General features: G+C 43.1%; 1 protein-coding gene across 6 annotated transcripts; it reads left to right on the forward strand.

The window, feature by feature from the left end:
• Positions 1 to 367: 367 nt before the first annotated feature.
• On the forward strand, positions 368 to 18,148 carry LOC128884598 (PHD finger protein rhinoceros). Of its 6 annotated transcripts, none has more exons than XR_008459423.1 (12): positions 368 to 777; positions 2,420 to 2,469; positions 2,547 to 3,061; positions 3,690 to 3,846; positions 4,308 to 4,460; positions 4,543 to 4,830; positions 4,962 to 5,135; positions 5,380 to 5,552; positions 5,702 to 5,825; positions 6,048 to 13,348; positions 14,312 to 15,093; positions 15,168 to 18,148. XR_008459423.1 is itself a non-coding variant. In XM_054138076.1 (10 exons), the coding sequence occupies exons 3-10, from the start codon at positions 2,604 to 2,606 to the stop codon at positions 13,191 to 13,193; spliced, it is 8,673 nt and encodes a 2,890-aa protein (XP_053994051.1). In that variant the 5' UTR covers positions 368 to 777; positions 2,420 to 2,469; positions 2,547 to 2,603; the 3' UTR covers positions 13,194 to 18,148. The 6 variants fall into 6 exon arrangements, 1 of the variants encoding a protein (XP_053994051.1); XR_008459424.1 differs by having other exon boundaries at positions 14,312 to 14,513; positions 14,852 to 18,148; XR_008459421.1 differs by having other exon boundaries at positions 368 to 1,334; positions 14,312 to 18,148.
• Positions 18,149 to 18,670: the final 522 nt, after the last annotated feature.

Below are 18,670 nucleotides of genomic sequence, written 5' to 3' on the forward strand. Positions count from 1 at the left end.
GAAAGTAATATTTTCTAAAAACTGTAGTACTTAATCAATCAAGAACAATCTTTCTCTTATATTTAGTATATCATAAATAATTAGTACAATTTATTCTTAGTAAAAAGTATAAGTTTCGAAAGTTTTGTACCGATAGTATCATCAATGGTCATTTTACAATTGCGTTCAGTTTTTTAATGAAAATCCTAGATATTGCTAGTAACTTATCGCTCAGGACCATATTCTCTAGAGATAAATTACACATCTGAACGATAAATTTTCCAGAAATTGTTATTGTTTTCTTTGCATTCCATTCTTAGATCTTAGAGGGAATTGCATCGAAGGAAGCAATAAGATTCCATAGAGTGAACATTTAATCGTTACATATTATTTACAATAGTAAAAGTTTGTGATTAGAAAATCTAATTCGCTCGTATAACAAGATCTCCTCGTATCGTCGTTAATTCTCGATAAAATTGTTTTTGTTGGCAAGGAATGTTAATTACAAATACGGTCGCGGTGGAGCTACAGGAGGTTTCTATTCTGCTTCGTTTCCAGAGGCTCTCGTAGCCCGCGGATGAGAGCGATCGCGAGATCTTGCCGTGTTCTCGCGGGGTCACGTGACTCGCGGTCAGACAGTTATTTTTTTAGGCATGATGGCGCCAAACAGCAGTATCCACATTAATGTAAATATAATATCGATTCGGTGCACCGCGCGAGGAAGAAAGCCATCGGGTGTTCTTACGGAGGCTATTTGAGGGCGTCGAGCGAGCTCGACAGGAGCCCTCGGCCCAAGAAGTGAGTAAAACCGAGCTGGTCGCGGCTGCGACTCGAATTGCTAATGAGGACATCTTGGTTAGGCTGCCGTGACAGAGGCGTACTCGGACTACTGCCATCTCGAAGCTACCGATCGAAGAATAATTCGATCTTTACGGATCAGACGTACCGGCTATTATTCGTCACGTGCATCATCGCGCGCGAAATCACCCTCTCCGTCGATAGATCAATAATAAGGCATTTACTGCCTTCCGACCATCTCTATCTTTGTCTCTCTCTCACATTCTTGCTCTCTCTTGCGCGCGCGTGCGTGTTCATGTTTGCGTGTGCGTGTCGAACCTGTGCTCGCGTGTTCGTATCCGCATCGTGTGCGTGTGCATTCACGTTCGTGCGTAACTGTGTATACACGTCGCGTGTGCGTATTTACTTACACTCGTGTGCATGTGCGTTCGTAACCGCATACGTGTTGGTTCAGATGTGTATACGTGTGCGTCGAGATTCGTGTGCGAGTCGAGCCTGTCGCCATCTGTATTGTCAATGTTGTCGGCCAGCAGGAGCACCACCAGCCCAATGGACCCGTGAGCATTTTCGACTCTCCGCCCGATCTTCTTCTAGACGTCTATTCTCGACCGCGAGTCTCGACTTCCACGTGTCGAGTCATCGAAAGTCTTACGGCGATCCTTCACGGTCGAGCCTCGGCGCCGCTCGAGCGTCGCCGCGGAGTAACTCCGTCGCAATGTTTACATGCCACCCGCCACGGCGACCAGTTTCACCAAGATCCTTGTGCATTTCCAACTACTCGGGGCCTTATAACGTCACGGACAAACCATTTCGTTTCAATTATAATTCTTCCTGCTGGACTGCCCCATTTATAACCTCTCCGCGGCGGCCATCGAGGATCAACGGCCGCAGACCCCCTGCAATACAATCGGTCTATACCATCAACCCTTTTGTCCGATTTTTATGCTCTCGAACGTTTTTTGCGTCGATAGATTCCTCACACGAAGTTTTCAGTGTCATTAGTTCTCGTAATTGTGAATCTGTGTTATCGAATACTCCTCACCATGAGTGTTACCTTTGTAAATTTATCATGTGAAGGAATGCTTTGTGTCTTGCGCCTGTGATTACTGTGTAATACTGATTGCTATGTACAATTCGTATTCCTCCTCTGTGAAATAGCTATCGCAGTTAGTTTTATGAGTTCTGTTACTGTATGCATCATACGAAACGCAATCGGAGAGTTGCGTTCCATGTGTTTTTTTTTCTACGCGGTTGGTGCTGTATATCACTGCTATGTTTACTATCATTTTAAATGTTTACATTTGTCATGCTTCACGTGTATTTTTGTGAACAATTATCAATTTTTGTTTATTCTATACAATGTGTCAATTGTCCATTCTGTGTACTGTTTTGTTATCATTTTGATTTCATTGTGCTACAAAGATTGTATAATAGCATGAAAGCTTTGTTTCGTGTAATATTTTTATTAAATTTATATAATGTTCTACGAGTAGTTCTTTATTTATGGAAAATTATCAATTTTGCACATGGAATCACTTATAGTGCAGAGACAAAGTCATCTTTTGTTGTAATATACTTCAATTTAATGTTTCCTTTTTGTCTTAAATAGATCAAAAATATAACTGTACCTTTCTTGTTACAGCTCTGAGAGGAATCCGCTTTCTAGATAATAAATACATGGACGACTATGTAGTGAGTAGTCCAGTACATTTTTTTTTTATTTATTTATTTTTATTACTTTGATAATTGTGAACAATGAAACCTTTTAGGGTGCGCGCGGCTCACCTGCACGTGCCACGTATCGCTAGCTCACTTGGTATAGTAGAATGGCACAGCGAGGCAAACGAATAAATAGAAACGACAATGATTTGGCGTCTTGCCCAGGCGCAATCAAAAGGCGCAAATGTAGGCTGGGTCCAGCGACGGGTACGACGTCGCTGGCAGCTACCATGGGCCCCTCAGAAGAGGAGGAGACGATGGCGTCGTCCAGTCAAGGAGGGGCATCCTGGACCCCCAGACCTCTCAGTGACATCAAAATCTCTAGTATATACAATCGCTCCTCCGCCGAGGCTCCTGCAGAATTATTTCGTAAGGATTTGATCAGCGCCATGAAATTACCTGACAGCGAGCCGCTAAGTCCCAATGAATATTGGGTTATCACCGATCAGTGGAAGCAAGAATGGGAGAGAGGTGTTCAAGTACCTGTTAACCCAGACTCCCTTCCTGAACCTACAGTTACTATCACGCAGGCAGCACCCGTAAAACAACACACTGAATTCAAACTGTAAGTTTCTTATAAAATTTAACTTTCCACAAACTAAGTTTTCAACTTGAGAAACCGCGCTCTATAATTTTTTTCAATTTTCGCGGGCAGGCTATTATCGCATTTATGTCTGAATATTTTCTTGTCTTTGTATCTGTATTATTTTTATTTTATCGACTTCATACCCTATGTATTTTTTAATAGAAAAATCACAAAATAGCTCTTGGCTGAAGAATTAAACAAATCGTACTTAAAATTTTAAAGAAGCTTTAAAAGTCTTAAATAAGTTGTTTTTCAATAATAAGATTCTATGTAATCCCAATTATTAAGTACAAAAGTATATTGATACTAACAATGATCTGGTAATTAGTAATGTTGTAAGAATTAGGTCAGTAGTGAAATGAAAATTTGTACCACATGGATATGCATGTACATTTTAATATCTATATACATACGTGGATTTGAGAATTCATAAAAATGAACAAACCATTCGAAAAAAACTACTTGTAATTTGTTAAATGAGTATCAGGATTGTATAGTAAATTTCAAAAGAAGTGGATGCAGTGCATCAAGAACATATTTTATTGCATAAGTATTATTTAATTTTGACTAGTTCTAATAGTTTTTGTTGATCATAATGTTTCCATAGACCTAAAAAATTCGTAAGGATATCTCGCGACGATTACTTCAGTCCTGAAGATCATCATTTAAGCACAACACCGGCACGAGCAGAAAAAGCTTGTGCTTATGACCTTGATGACACTGATATAGCTTGGTTGGATGTGTTAAATGGCGAACGTGCACAGGTATATTTAAAATTCAGTAGTTCCAATTTTCTCATAAAATTCAAATAATTTTCAATACACTTCTAATTATAAGTAAAGTAATTACCGCTTGCAGTTGACCATATCTAACTATTTCTTTACCAAGTAAAAAAGTATTTCTATTTTTATTGGACTTTATACTTCTATCTTTACCAAATGTCAATTAAAAATTTTATGTAATTGCTGGTATAATGGATGTAATGATTTGTAGTTCTTAGATGTATTGGTATTTGAAAATTTAGTTATTATAAATTACTCCATTAATATTAACATTATCTATATTCTAATTGTTGTGTAGAAGTTTACATTGAATTGTATAATTAAAAGCAGACTTACCTTTAACTTTCATCTCGTAATATAAATATAAAAGCAAATGTGTAATCACAATTTTTCAGAATGTAATTTAAATAAATATAATCCAATATTGAACGATCACATTTTAGTCTGGTCAGTTGCCAATCACGGAAACACAATTGGAGCGCGTGATAGAGGAACTGGAAGTTCGTTGTTGGGAAAGAATACAGACTATTGTAAAAAACGAGGAAGGTCTTGGTATCGAGTATGACGAGAACGTAATCTGTGATGTCTGTAGATCTGTAAGTGCCTTCCCGATACCTTCGTGAAGAAGAATCGATCAAGTTAAAATAAATGATTAAAAGAAACAAAATTTTTCATTAGCCTGACTCCGAGGAAGGGAATGAAATGGTATTTTGCGACTGCTGCAATATATGCGTGCATCAAGCGTGTTATGGAATTACTTCGATACCGGATGGTTCCTGGCTATGCAGAACCTGTTCTCTAAGTCAACGACCAGATTGTGTTCTCTGTCCTAACAAAGGTGGTGCTATGAAGTGTACTCGTAGTGGCCAAAAGTGGGCTCATGTCTCTTGTGCTTTATGGATCCCTGAAGTCAGCATTGGTTGTGTCGAAAGAATGGAACCTATCACTAAAATATCCAGCATTCCGGTACATACAACATACTTATACGTGAATAATAAGCTTATAAAATAATTCCACTTATTTTGCGTTTAAAGAATGAATTGTAATTTATATCGAATACTATATACGCGAGTAATTACATAGAACTATAATTACAGCAAAGTCGATGGGCCCTGATATGTGTGCTGTGTCGAGAAAGGGTCGGTGCTTGCATCCAGTGCAGTATAAAGACATGCAAGACGGCTTATCATGTGACGTGTGCCTTCAAGTATGGCTTGGAAATGAAGGCAATCATCGAAGATGAAATGGCCGACGATGGAGTAAAATTAAGGGTACTTCGAATTTACTCATAACATTATTAAAACAGACATGAAATATGTTTTAAGAATGTTAGTATAAGTAAAGGGGGCGGGGAGATGGAATGTATTTTTTTAACTCTGTAGATAATAGCAATAATAATGAGACATATATTGGAAAGCTGCTAGACAGTACATATAGAAAATCGTGTAATTTGAACGAGAAACCTATTGTTTTTGGAAATTTTTTAGAAAGAAAATGTAAAAATTCAATTTACAGTCATACTGCCAGAAACATAGTAGAACGAATACGAAAGATAAAGTTCAAGGCGCGGGAGGCAATATAGGAAGCGGAGCTGAGAAAGCAGGATCGGACTCTGAAGACGCAGAATCCAGAAGGCGCAAGAGGAAAGATATGACTTCTGAGGAGAAAAATCAAGCTCGTGCTGCAAAGTATGTATGCTCCTTTTTACTACTCTACAGTTTTTTTATTACTTCTCCATTCTATAAATCGCTTTGAGAACTAATCTTTTATGCGATAACATCGACGAGATTTGCTGTTATTATTAACGCGAGAAAACATTGTTTTTCTTTTTTACCAGATTGCAAGAAATCGAAGCAGAATTCGATAAACATGTGAGTTTGAAGGATATTGCTTCGCAGCAGTTGGACGTGGATCCCGAAGGCATTGTCTACATTTATAATTATTGGAAACTAAAAAGAAGAGTAAGTGATGTTTAATATACCGATCAAAATCAATACGCTTTTCTTTATCAATGACTAGTTTGTGCTGGTTTTATCAGTTATTTAGCATTAGTTTATCGATCTTAACATTTAATTTGCAATGAACATAAAGGTAACCGAAGCTTGTTAGAAATGTATTCCTATTTTTATTTTCATCATTGATTAAGTGAAACGTGTTTAATTTATCAATGTTCAATTTCATAGGCTGGTCACAACAAGCCATTACTGGCACCACGTTGTGGAGAACTTTCTGGTAGTGGATCGCGTAATCAGGGACAAGCTGCTGATCTCGAAAAGATGAGGACGTTCGTTCAACTACGTCAAGATTTGGAGAGAGTCAGAAATCTGTGTTACATGGTCGGCAGAAGGGAAAAACTTTGCCGATCTTTCCTCAGATTGCGAGAACAAACCTTTCATAAACAAGCTTTGGTAATGTCTGGCCCACCATTACCGTCAGCTGCTGCCGCTGCTGTAATGGAAGCCAATCACGGGCCTTCGATCTATGATCGGCTGTATTCTCATCCCGACTCGGAAGATCACACTCACGACTTTGACTTAATTGTTGCCAGAATCGCTGGTATAGATTCACCGACCAGCGACGAGAAGAAGCCGCAACAACAGCAACAGCAACAACCTCCCCAACAACAACAAGACTTCAATGGTGCCTCCAGTAAAAAGTTGTATTTCAACGGCTCCGTCCGAAGAAAGAACCTCTACGGCAGTGATCTATCGTCCGTCAGTAGCAGTGAAACAGATGCGACGAAGGTGAAAACATCGGAAAAATCGAAGAACTTGAAGCTGGAAAGTGAGTCAAGCACAGAAGAGGAAACCAACGTTCCGTCGAAAACGAAGTTATCGCGTAGAAAGACAAAAAAGACTGCTCAACAAGTGGACAAGTTGCATTCAACGCTTAAAGAGAACAGTGAGAACGAGAAACTCGTGAACAGTAGATCGCACACACTTCAACACATGGAAAAGGAGTTAGGAAGCGCTTCCGGTAGTGAAAGTGACGAATTGCTGCCGTTGAGTGCCGGAGGTACGAAACACGTTGTTGCTTCAGCCATTTATTCAGACACCGACTCCGATTCTCAAGAACACGCGTCTCATTCGGCAGTGCTAATCACGAAAGCAGCCGTCAAGGAATTTTCCGCGGCGAACCTGTCGAAAAATTCGCAGAAGAGCTTTGGTAAAGATTCTAGGCACACGGAGTCAACGTATCACAATACAGGAACGAAAAATAAAGAAAATCAAAGTAAAGGCGGTGCTAAAAAGAAGGAGTACATACCATCCGCGTTGATCGTGCCGCAAAGACAGGCCGCGAAGAAAGCATCCGAAATTATGCAACGTACGCAACAAACCAAGAAGGACAATTCAGTGCCCGAGGTTACGTCAGAAGCGGTTACATCTCCCGTGGAGGAGCTTCCTAAATGTTCCACGAAACAATCAAAAGAGAAGAGTCCGAGCAAGAAGCAGAGAGAGAATAAGCCGTCGAAAGAAACAAAGAATAACGATGTGTACGATTTTGATAAGGAATTTGGAGATGGAACGGAGATCTTGGCGTACGTACCTCAAAGGCAGGCTGCAAAGAAAGCTGCAGAACACATCAAGAGTGGAATGGGTACTAAGCCTGCTACGCAAGTCGAACAACAAGAAAATCCCGATGGACGGTCGAAAAAGGAATCTCCAGAGAGTGGTAAAAGAAAGGAACCTAGGAAGGAAGATTCTTCTTCTAGAAAAGACGAACTTCCTTTAAGGAAGGAAGAAACTTCCTCGCCATCATCATCTTCTTCTTGCTGTTCTTCATCCTCTTCGTCTTCTTCATCGTCGTGTTCTTCTTCATCCTCCTCGTCATCTCGGAAAGAAGTTTCGTCTGGTAAAGAAGAATTGGTCGCGAAGAAGGAAGAGCCCTCGTCCAAGAAGGAAGAAGTTCTTTCGAAGGACAATTGTTCCAGGAGACCTAGGAAACCAAGTGAACGAAAATCTGTACTCTCGAGTAACAGCGACAGTAACAGTAGTAGCAACAGTTGCAGTAGCTCCACTGGAAGCAGTAGCGATTCCGAGAGTCCGGCACGTAGGAGACTCTCGAACGAACTTAAGGAAGCTTCTGCTTCCACTACTTCCTCCGAGAGCGACGCTGGTAACAGAACGAAAACAAAAACGACCACGACAATGGTTGCTGCCGCGGCAAATAGAAAGCAACATCCTAGTAAAACGTCACCAGACCGAGAAGCTGACAAGAAACCAATCTCAGGGCGGAAACTCAAGAAGCTGCCCGAGAAGAAGCTTAAAACTTCCGACGGGCGGCGGGGACCAGAGTTTCAGCCGCCTTCTGAGAGAGAGGAACCTCGTAGAACCTCCAAGGATCAGCATCAACAACAGAAACAACAGCAACAACAGGAGGCAACTGTCAAGAAGCAGGATCAAAGAGACAACAAAAAGCAACAACCACCAGCAGGAACGGAGGGTAATGAGGATCTGCTCACTGGGGCTGGAGATCATGATGGGTCGAGAAGTGTTTCTGGGTCCAGACCTACCAAGAAGTCGAGTCAAGCTGCTAAACAACAATCCTTATCAAGAAAAGAGGACAACAAGAACAAGTCTGAGGGTAGAAAACGAAAACCAAACGAGTCCGTCGCTAAGGATGAGAAGAAAGAAACGGTTAAGAAGCCGGAGAAACGGTTGAGCGAGAAACAACCTTCCAAGGAGACCGAGAAGAAGGACGAAGAAGAGAGTAGAAAGGACGAACAGAAGGTTATCGATCTAGAGAAGAGCGACGAATGTACGGACAGTTCGTCGAAGAACGACGAGAAGAAAGTTAAGAAGCTCGCGGGTAAAGACGCGGTGAATATCTTGGAGGAAGAGATGAAACAACGCAGAGCTGAGAGGGACAGTCCGAAGAAATCGTCGAGAGGTTTGGACAAACTTCTGGAGAAACGCGAACATCTGGACAAGATGTCCAAGAGCAAGAATGCGGAAGTTAAACAGGAGATGACCGTTTGCGAGGAAGAGAAAGAAGAGAAAGAGCCCGTGGAAGAGATTCAACAACCGAAGGAAAGTATAAAGGACGAGGATCGTAAGAACCATGTGAACGAGGGTGTTAACACGATCATCGAGAAACCGAAAGTCGAAGAGCAGTTGGAGGAAGAAGCGATAAAGAAAGACATCGCCGAGGCGCCACAACTGGAGAAGACTACATGTGGAAAGAAAAAGTCCGAGAGAAGTTTGGAAACCACCATCGAATCACAGACTACGGAGATTCTCGTTCCCGTGGAGGAGAACCTTCAGAAAGAAATCATCGAAGAAGACCCCGCCAAGTCTGTCGTGGACAAGATAGAAACTTTGGAGAAGGAGCATCAGAAGAGGCGGAAGTCCGGGAATCGATCGATCTTCTCGCCACAGCACGGCAAGGATCCAAGCGTGTCGGAATTGTTCGATTTCGATCAGGACATGCTCACGGAGGAGATGGTGAACGAAGACGGTTTCGGTATATCGAGGGATCCAGAGGAGCGAGCCGCGCCGTTGAGTTTCTCTTTCAACAACGAACTGTGGTTTAAGGAAGACTCGAAGGAGGACAGCGCCAGGGAAACTCTGCATCTCGTCGAAAAATTGCGTATGGAGCTCTCGAAGAAATCAAATTCTAGTCAGTTCGAGTTAGAGGCAGTACCTGTAGACAGCGAAATAAAAAAGGAAGATCCAACGACAGAGAAAGCGTTCGAGCAACAACAGCTGCAGCAACAGCAGCAACACTTGCAGCAGTCGCAACAGCAGCAGCATAATCAGCAATTAGAGAAAGAGACAAAGATTCTCGAACCCGCGGAATTAGTTTTGGATGCGAAGAACAGCGTCGAGATGCCCGTAGAAGAGGTAGCTATTATTGAAGCCCGTCCCGGTAGCTGTAAAGACACCATCGAGGAGAAAAGAAAGACATGCTACACCAGCAGTAACGATAGATACACGGCCTACGAAGAGGATCGCGAAACGAACAAGGTCAGTCTGGTGGAACGATCGAAGCTGGACCGTGCGGAAACGGACGAGAGATGGGTTCCTCCGAGCATCAATAGTTTCGAACATAGCGACGTGCAACACCTGAACGCTTTAATGGAGACCCAGAATCATCGATACGGCAACCATCAGTTCTCCAACGAGTCCATTCAGGAGAACGAATCGCTCACTCGTTCTCATTTGAACGCGGCGGCTATGCAGGAACAGTATCTTCTGCAGCAACCGCACACGCTGCTCCACGGCCAGCAAGAATCCCACGAGAGGACGATTCTCGATCAACAAATCCCCGACGAGAACCCTATGGAAATGATGAACAGACATCTGATCGGATTGCCAGCTTCGGAGGACGATCAGGCAGCCGAGATGATGGACAGAGTGCTCGAAAAGGAGGACGATGTCGTCAGGCAGCAGGAATACGATCAGAATTCTCCGTACAACGACGTAAACGGCCGACCAGACACCAGATGGGCGGAGAGCCAAGTTCTGCCGTCCCGTAGATCAACGTCTTCGTCGATCACTTCCGCTTCCTCCGCGGAGGATCATTCCATTCCACCATTCAAGAATGTCCCGAGCATTTCTTTTCCGCCATGTTCCATGGAACCGACGTATTACGCGGACTCGAGTTACGGCACGGGTCCTGTGTCGTTGTTCCCGCCTCAATCTTGCGCAGCCCCGTTGCCATACCCTTCTCCCGGACCAGCCCTCTTTCCGCCCGCGTTCGGGGCAGCTTTTCCAGCCGCGCAGTCGTTGTTGCCACACGTAAAACCGCTCGAGGACTCGTTAAACCTGCAAGCCTCTCCGTGCACCGCTGCGTTCACGTCTTCCTCGCACAATATGGCGCTCACCGCTGCCATGGTCTCGCCCACAAAGATAGCCACTCCACCACCGCCGCCTCCTCCACCGCCTCCCCAGGTCGCCCCACCCGTCGAAACCATCGATAGGACGCAACAACAACCGCAAACGCAGGTCACCGACTCGCCATCTCTGCCTATCAACTTCTTGAACACCGTCGCTCCAGAGAGTCACGTTGCCGATCCGATCGTCGAGACCCTGCAAGAAGCCTTAACCGACAACAAGACCCAACACCCCGGGAAGAAATCGCCTTCTAAGCCTACCAGAACCTCCGCTCGAGTGACGTCGCTGCAAGGAAAGTCGCCAGGGAAGTCCCCGCGGCAGGAACCCCAGAGGACGGTCTCTGGAGCACGTGGACGTGGCAGAGGTGCCAAGAGTTCGGCCCAACACTCCAGTTACAGGAGTCGCGGGCGTGGACGAGGGAGAGGACGAGGCAGAAGCGTCCAGAACGCTGGGCTCTCGTTGGTCTCCGGCGCAATCGTCGGCCAGCACGATGATTCTATTCAAAACAAACTCGTGGGCACCGTCTACGACTTCGATTCCGACGAAGACTCCACCAGCGAGGCGAACATTGCTGACCTGCGCACCATGAGGGAAAGGAAGAAGTCTACCGATGCCGCGACCGCGGGCGTGGAGAGGAGAGACACCACCGTCGTGGCTTCAGAAGCGGTTCAGACGAGACTCTCCAGTCCTGGAGGCGCGAGGAAGTATCTGGAAGACAGGAGACTCTCTTGTTCTCCAGGTCGCGACGACTCCGCTATCGTAGAAAGCGAGTCAAACGCCGGGCAAAGCTTCGATGCCGTCCTACCACTCATTCCTGGCCCCGTCGACATGAGGACGTACAACTCCACCCTCGATGCTTCGAGCTCTTCCACGTTGCACGGTCAGACCTACGAGAACCATTTCCTGCGCACGTTTACCAGCGTCTCTACGAGCGACCCCGCCCTTCCGGATATCGAGGAAGACCTGGACAAGGAGCTGAGGTTGATAGGGAAACAGGGACAGGAGGACTGCTCGAAGCCGAGCTTCGATGCGAGCATCGACGCCTCGTCCTCCGGTTTCGTCGACGCCAACAAGGTCTCTTTGACGGACTCGAGGAATCAGCTGAAGGTCAAAATCAAAGGGCCGTTCTTGGACGCGAACTACGTACCCGCCTCATCGGTACCGCCTCTGGCTCAACAAGCACCTGTAATCATCGCTCCAGCCGCCACCAGTGCTTCTGTCGCGTCGGGCACCTCGAATCTCCGACGAATGAGGAAGAAAGAGCTGCTCAGGCAGTACTGTTCCCAGGATATGAACATGGACGAGCCAGGGTCTGGTAATCTGGCAACGTCCGCGCCGATCATCATGCCACCGATTAACCGCACGGTGATCACCATACCGAAGGCGGTGGCGTCTATGACCAGCATACCCACCAGAGAGGACTACAAGGCTGTCGTCGATGCCAACATGGAGAAGAAACGAAGAAAAGAAAGACCAGCAGGGTTCCTGGACGCCAACGAGGAGGAGGGACCCATGGAGAGACGGCGGGGTAGTGCTACTAACGGTGCCAGCTCCAGCGGCAACGTCACGGTCGGGAACACCGACCGTAGACGAGGCAGGCAGAGTAGCGGCGGTAGATCGACGACGACCACCACGTCGACCACCACCACGAACAGCGGCCCACCGAAACTCAAGATCAAGATCGGCAACAGCATAATCGGCGGCCAGGAGACCGGCCAGGATGACAGGACGAGGATCAGGCCTCCCAAGAAGCGGTTGAGCAGCATACCTAGCAGCACTCCTAGCATAGAGGAGCTGCGCAGGGAAAGCATGAAGTTCAGGCGTATGATCATGGCCGGTTTCGACAATGACGAGAAGCTCCGGGCGAAGAGTAAAAAGGACAAGAACGGTAAAAGGAAGAAACGACAGTCGAGCAGGAAGGAAGCCAGGGTCCGTATCCTCGAAGGTGGAGCTGCCCCGCCTAAGCTGATTATCAGATTAGGCAAAGGGAACGATTCGCCGGACGAACTGCCGATCCTGGTCACGGACGAAGAGGAAGAGGAGGAGGAGGAGGAGGAACGTAATCCAACCGACAGCAGGGTAGGGCCACCACCGCCTGAGCCTGCCAAGGACGAGACCGTTTACCCAGCGGTAGTCGCCACCATCGAGGAGAAGCAGCCTACGGATCCAAACACTGGTGGCAGCGCGCCCAGGAACGTTCGTTCGGCCAAGGTCACGCCAATCAGGTTAAAATTGACGCGTTGCCAGGAGGGCTACGAGCTGAAGGGCTCGCCTGTCCACGGCGAGGAGTCCGCTTCGACGACGGAGAAACCGCCGAGTCCTGAACCAACGAACGAGGAGACGAGGGATCCGCCGGTTAAGAATCAAGAGGAGGACTCCTCCAGGGAGGAGGAAGACGACGAAGAAGAAGAGAGCAATAGCAATTCCGTGCAAAGAGACTCCACCGCGTGTCCTGCCGCGACAAGTATACCGCAGGGATGCCAAGTTAGGTGATAATTAATGATACTCGTGGAGTAATGGAGCAGAGGACACGGTGCTCGTAACGATAGTTTTACGGTCGATCGAAACGGACTCGATACAATATACGCTTACCGGTTGCTAGCCGTGAAAGCGCGTTGCCGTGATAAGGTGGAAAAGCGTTCCGCAAGGTACAGTTTTCTTTTTACAAAACAAATAAAAATGAACGGAGATTTACGAGGAACGTCGAGCAACTAGGAATGTTCGGTTGAGAGCTTTGTTAAGATGACACTGTGCTGTGGCTGTATCGCCAATACTAATTCCATATACTAGTAATCTATTCTTCTATCCGTCTATAAAGTTGTATCAGCGGTAAATGTTATAGGTATCTGTTATACACATGGCGTAATATGTTTCTTTAACTCATACTTGTCAATTTACTTAAAATTCAATTATTTAGTCAGTTTCTTTCTTTTAAGTTAAAATTGTATTTCGTATTTACGTTTCAGCACGCTATACTTTGTTTCTTAGTTTGTTTACGGCTTCGTATATCCCACAGGTATGTTGATAGATATACCACGACGCACAATGTCATCTACATTATCTTTCATCCGAACGTTTTTAATTATTCCACGCTGATTTTAAAGGAATTTTCGCACTAACTCGGCTGTAGCATGCGGGAGGAGTGCTTGATTGTAACAAGGACTATTCAAATTCTAATTATGCTTAATAGATAATATAAATTTTTATTAAACTCTTATATTACACTGTTAAAGTATATGTATTTTTTTTATAACGTTTATCCAAAAAGAATACCAATAATGTAGTGATTATTTGAAGGATATTCTTTATTTTAATACTTTATATTATTTATCTCAATAGCTCTCGAGTTCTCAATTTTTAAGAATGGTTTCATCACCCCGACTCTCTTCTCTCTTAAAAAAACATAATTGCCAACAACTTCAAAAAGTATGTCATAAAAATCAGCATGCAAGGATAAAACGATGTTCCTTGTTGTTCTCACGAAATGTCTTTATTTACGGTGACACACGTTGTTGGGTTTAGTGGAAAAAAAAACTGAACAAACGTGTTTCTTTAAAGAATTAAGATTGTGAGAATGAAAATCATTGATAATTATCGTTTCTGCTTTACAGATAATCCAGTACATGGGCGAGAAATTGATCGCGTTAAAAGGCCCAATGTTTTGAGAAGGGAAATAGTTAGGAGTGCGCGGGTACCCGAAACTTCCTATCAGAATCGAGTTACAATTGAAGAAGTTTCTTACTATGGAAGTACTCCAGTCTATTGCGAAAGTATTCGAACGATTATAGCCAAAACTTGTAGTAAACAGAATATGTAAGTTATAAATGAAGATTTCAAGGTACTGCTGCGACTGCGATAAAACTCAAATATCGAGATTATATTGACAAAATTTTAAGTTGAAATTGAACGACGCTTATTAGGAAATGGTGTACACAAAGGATAGGAAAATATTCGAACATGAATTGTTGTGTTTTTTTTTTTGTTTTTTTTTTACATTAACATTTCGCTTGTTTGAGCGAGGCAGCTATTACTTTTAACGTCACGCTGTTTATTGTACAATCTGAGTGATACGAGGTCCCGTCACCGATGATCGAGTACTGTTTACTTCGGGTACCCGTAACCCTCTAACGACTATTATTTCTGCATTACAGATAATTCAGTTTTACGTACTTGTTAATCCAGAAAAACGCGCACCACAAAAAAATCGATGGTGTAAAAGTGTGTACGAAATCTTAAAACGGATAATAGTTGACACGTTGGCAGTATATAAATTTTGCGTATGACGTCCACTAAATCTAAAGCACGTGGGACATCTTTCGATACGGTATCTTTTATAATTTTGTGCAAGATAGAACGAAGTTGTAGCGAAAGAACTATTTATACTACGCTTTTGGTAATATCAACTTTTTTATCCTTCTTTAATAGTCTTACACGTTGAAAATTATTACATTTCTTTTACATTGTTAGCGAACGACTTTTACATAGAGTTCACCTTCTCACGGCGACGAGAAACGCGAAACGGACGCTCATTTCGGTGAGAAGGACAAGGTGATAGCAACTACTAAGATGTATACTCGTTTTCGACTCGCTTCAAACGGACATTCTCCGACGTTAACGAAGAACCTATGCTCCTCGAGGAATCCGGTTTTATTCTTAACAATACTCGAGAGATGAAACGGGCGTGCCATTTCGCGGCGATGACGACGAAATGTCTATGTTTTTCCTTGCGAAAGAACAGACGAAGAACCGGTCGGGGGCCGTTGACGAGGATTTCCGATGAATCTGCCACAAATTCGTCAGCTTGACGTGGTGAAGTTTGCTTTTGTCTCGTCTACAAATTGTATGAGTGAGTGAGAGGGGGAGAGAGAGAGAGAGAGAGAGAGAGAGAGAGAGAGAGAGAGAGAGAGAACGTGCGTGATTGCGTGCGCGGGTGCGGGTGTGTATGTATACGCGTGACTGGATAGAGAAAATGGACGATGAAAAACACGTCTGGTTGGGGAGTATTATTGTAACAACCTCGTACACGGTCTCGTCAACCACCTTCGTAGTAAGAACTAGTTAATTGTACATACTTGTAATTTACGATTGTATTTAGTTTAAGTCGATGACACGGAGAGTGGGAACGGATGAGAGATTGGGAGACTGAACGAACGTATGAGAGAATGAATGCATGTAAGAGAGAATTTTGTAATCAGTGCGAAGCTTACGTGATGGCTGTGTTTTACCACGCGGTCCGATCTTCCAGGCAATCCTGGGCCGCGCAGAAATGTTCGGTAACCCCTAACCGCTGGATCGCTCGAGTGTTCCCCCCGCCCCCGCCCCCGCTCCGAAAAAAAACCACCCCCAACGAGGCCGTCGCTCGACATTTTTACGTAGTGAAAAATTAGTATAAACAAGACGGCTGAGCGAACGTGTACATCGGGCGGAGAAATCCGAAGAAAAATATAATTAAATACCGTCACGAGGACAATCCAGCTGCCTAGCAGCCTTTTTCAATGACATTAAGAATCGAGTAAACAATCGTATAGTCTGTCGCAATAGTCGTCCACGATTACGCAGTTGCCCGTAGAGATACACATAAATTTATATGTATATATACGCATAGCGTAACGCATTCATCATATCGATCAAAGCAAATTCGTAAGAACCGTTTAACGCACGCATTCTTCATCGTTTTTACGAGTTCATTTGATATTATATAGTATATATGTCGAAACGTCGTTCTGTTCTCTTTTTTTTTTTATATATATATATAATATATATACATATATATATAAAAAGTATATTTTACACCGAGTACAATGTTAATAATTTATTTTTATTTAGTGTAAATAAGTTCTATAGACAAAATACGTTTTTTATACGATAGTATATAGAATATACATAGTTCGTTCGCTCTTCTGGGTTTTTACGGGTTTACTTTGAGAGGAACGGGCTATCTCGTCCGATTGCGTTGAAATACATCCGATTCCCTCGGGGACGGCTGCGTAATTACGGGGATTGCGCGCCCCCATTGGACATTCGTTATTTAAAATGACTATATGAGAAGGATATGCAACCGATCGTGAAAAAATTTGTCCTCGTTTGGAGCTCCGCCGCGGCGACAGTGACAGAGGAAGAATCCCTCGTTTCGCGGAGGAAACGTGACTTCCGCTTCCTCCTTCGCTGTGCGACGAAAACGTAACTTCTTCGCTCGGAATCCGGGGTTTCGGAATTTCTCTGCGCGGACCGGTGTACTTTCACCCTAGATCCAGTCAGTAAATCTCGTTACGTCCGCTGTTGCGTATTTATTGTTTTTTTTTTCTCTTCGTTACATAGTATGAATTCCGTTCAGTAAACTTTCAAAGTCGAGTCATGATTGAGAGGACCATTGAGGCAATGTACCTTACGCTACCTTTTCGAGGATTATCGTGTTTGTTCTAATGTAACTTTCTATTTTCTACATATTTTTAACAGATCCCTCTGGAAGCATTCGAGATACAAAAGGCTCTTGAGACAATAGTACGATCAATTTTTAATATTTTTTTTTTAGTCGTTGTTTATTAATTTTTATAAATTATTGACGATCGGGGTCGACAATTCGACATATTTATTTCACTATATTGTACGCGCGTTTATCGTGACTTGGACATACGAGATTGTAATACTTTCGATACGAGTTTTCATGTAACAGCGAAATATTGTTTTCCTTTTTTAACGTTTATAATGTATCTTGTAACTAGGCGTATATCTTTTTTGTTATTTATATCATTGATTTTACTAGCAATCCACGTTTAATCAACTGTGTGCGGACTCGGCAATGAAACGTTCATTTCGGTGAATCTGTAAATAATAATATTAAAAATGCAAAAGGAAAAAAAGTGCAGATTATGATTTCTAATCGTTTCTGTAATCGAGTTGACTGGTTCTAGGATCGAGAGAGATGTTAATATATACATTAGTAGTTAGAATCCTGAATTCTGAGAGGAGGAATAACGTTGCGTGTACTGGAACCCGGGGAAAATGAAAAACTCGCCGACGATAAGCGGAGCCTTAGCGGAGCCTATTATTGCGTTGTGTACAGAGAGGGAAAAAAACGTGAAGAGAGCCAAGCGGAAATCATTTTATTTCGAATCGTTTCTTACTTACGCTAAGCATAGAAAACCCGATAACGACGAATTTCTCATAATCGTTGTACGTGTCCGCATGTATCATAAGTGAGGACGCTTACGACGACCCAGACACATACGTGAGACACATATATAAATATATAAATATATAAATAGTTTTATTATATTGCAAAGTGAAATAATACAATATTTAGCTACTGTATATAATGTAAAAGAAAAAGCTGGTCTTGTAAGATACGGATTAAGGTGTTTTAATGTGCACATAGCCGCGTCATTGTCAATAATCATATTATTACGATTAATAATAATTACAGTTTTTTAAAAAAAAAAAAACGAAAATTGTTGAATTGCATCACGTTTGATTGTATTCTTCAACCCTCCGATAGGAAACGTAGTGATGATAAAAGAAGATACTTTTTACTATCGATTTCTACGAAAATTAAATTCCTTTTTCTGTTTATTCGATCTTACGCTATTATTTTTCAAAAGTTCACGAACTGGTATTACGATACTGAAAGTACCAATAGTGTATACCGTAAAGTTAATTTATAGAAACGAGATAATATGAAAAGAATCTTTGACAAGGATTATAACGATATTGAATATATTAATTACTTGTAAAAAGGACATCATTACATTAAATAGAACATTTTTCCGAAGGAAGTGTTTTCTTTTTTGAATGCGCGCTTACTCGTACGCAATCTCAGTACTTTATGTAATTTACCACCAGAAGGTGCTGACGATATATTTGAAATTTTTAAATTAGACTTTGTACTACGTTTAATTTAGTGATACGTGGTCGTCCTGTCAAAACAAACAGTGACATTCTTCGTTTGGAAATTAATTATTTAATTAGAATTC

Source organism: Hylaeus volcanicus, chromosome 1 (assembly GCF_026283585.1).
Source record: "Hylaeus volcanicus isolate JK05 chromosome 1, UHH_iyHylVolc1.0_haploid, whole genome shotgun sequence".
In the NCBI taxonomy this organism is placed as follows: Eukaryota; Metazoa; Arthropoda; class Insecta; order Hymenoptera; family Colletidae; genus Hylaeus; species Hylaeus volcanicus.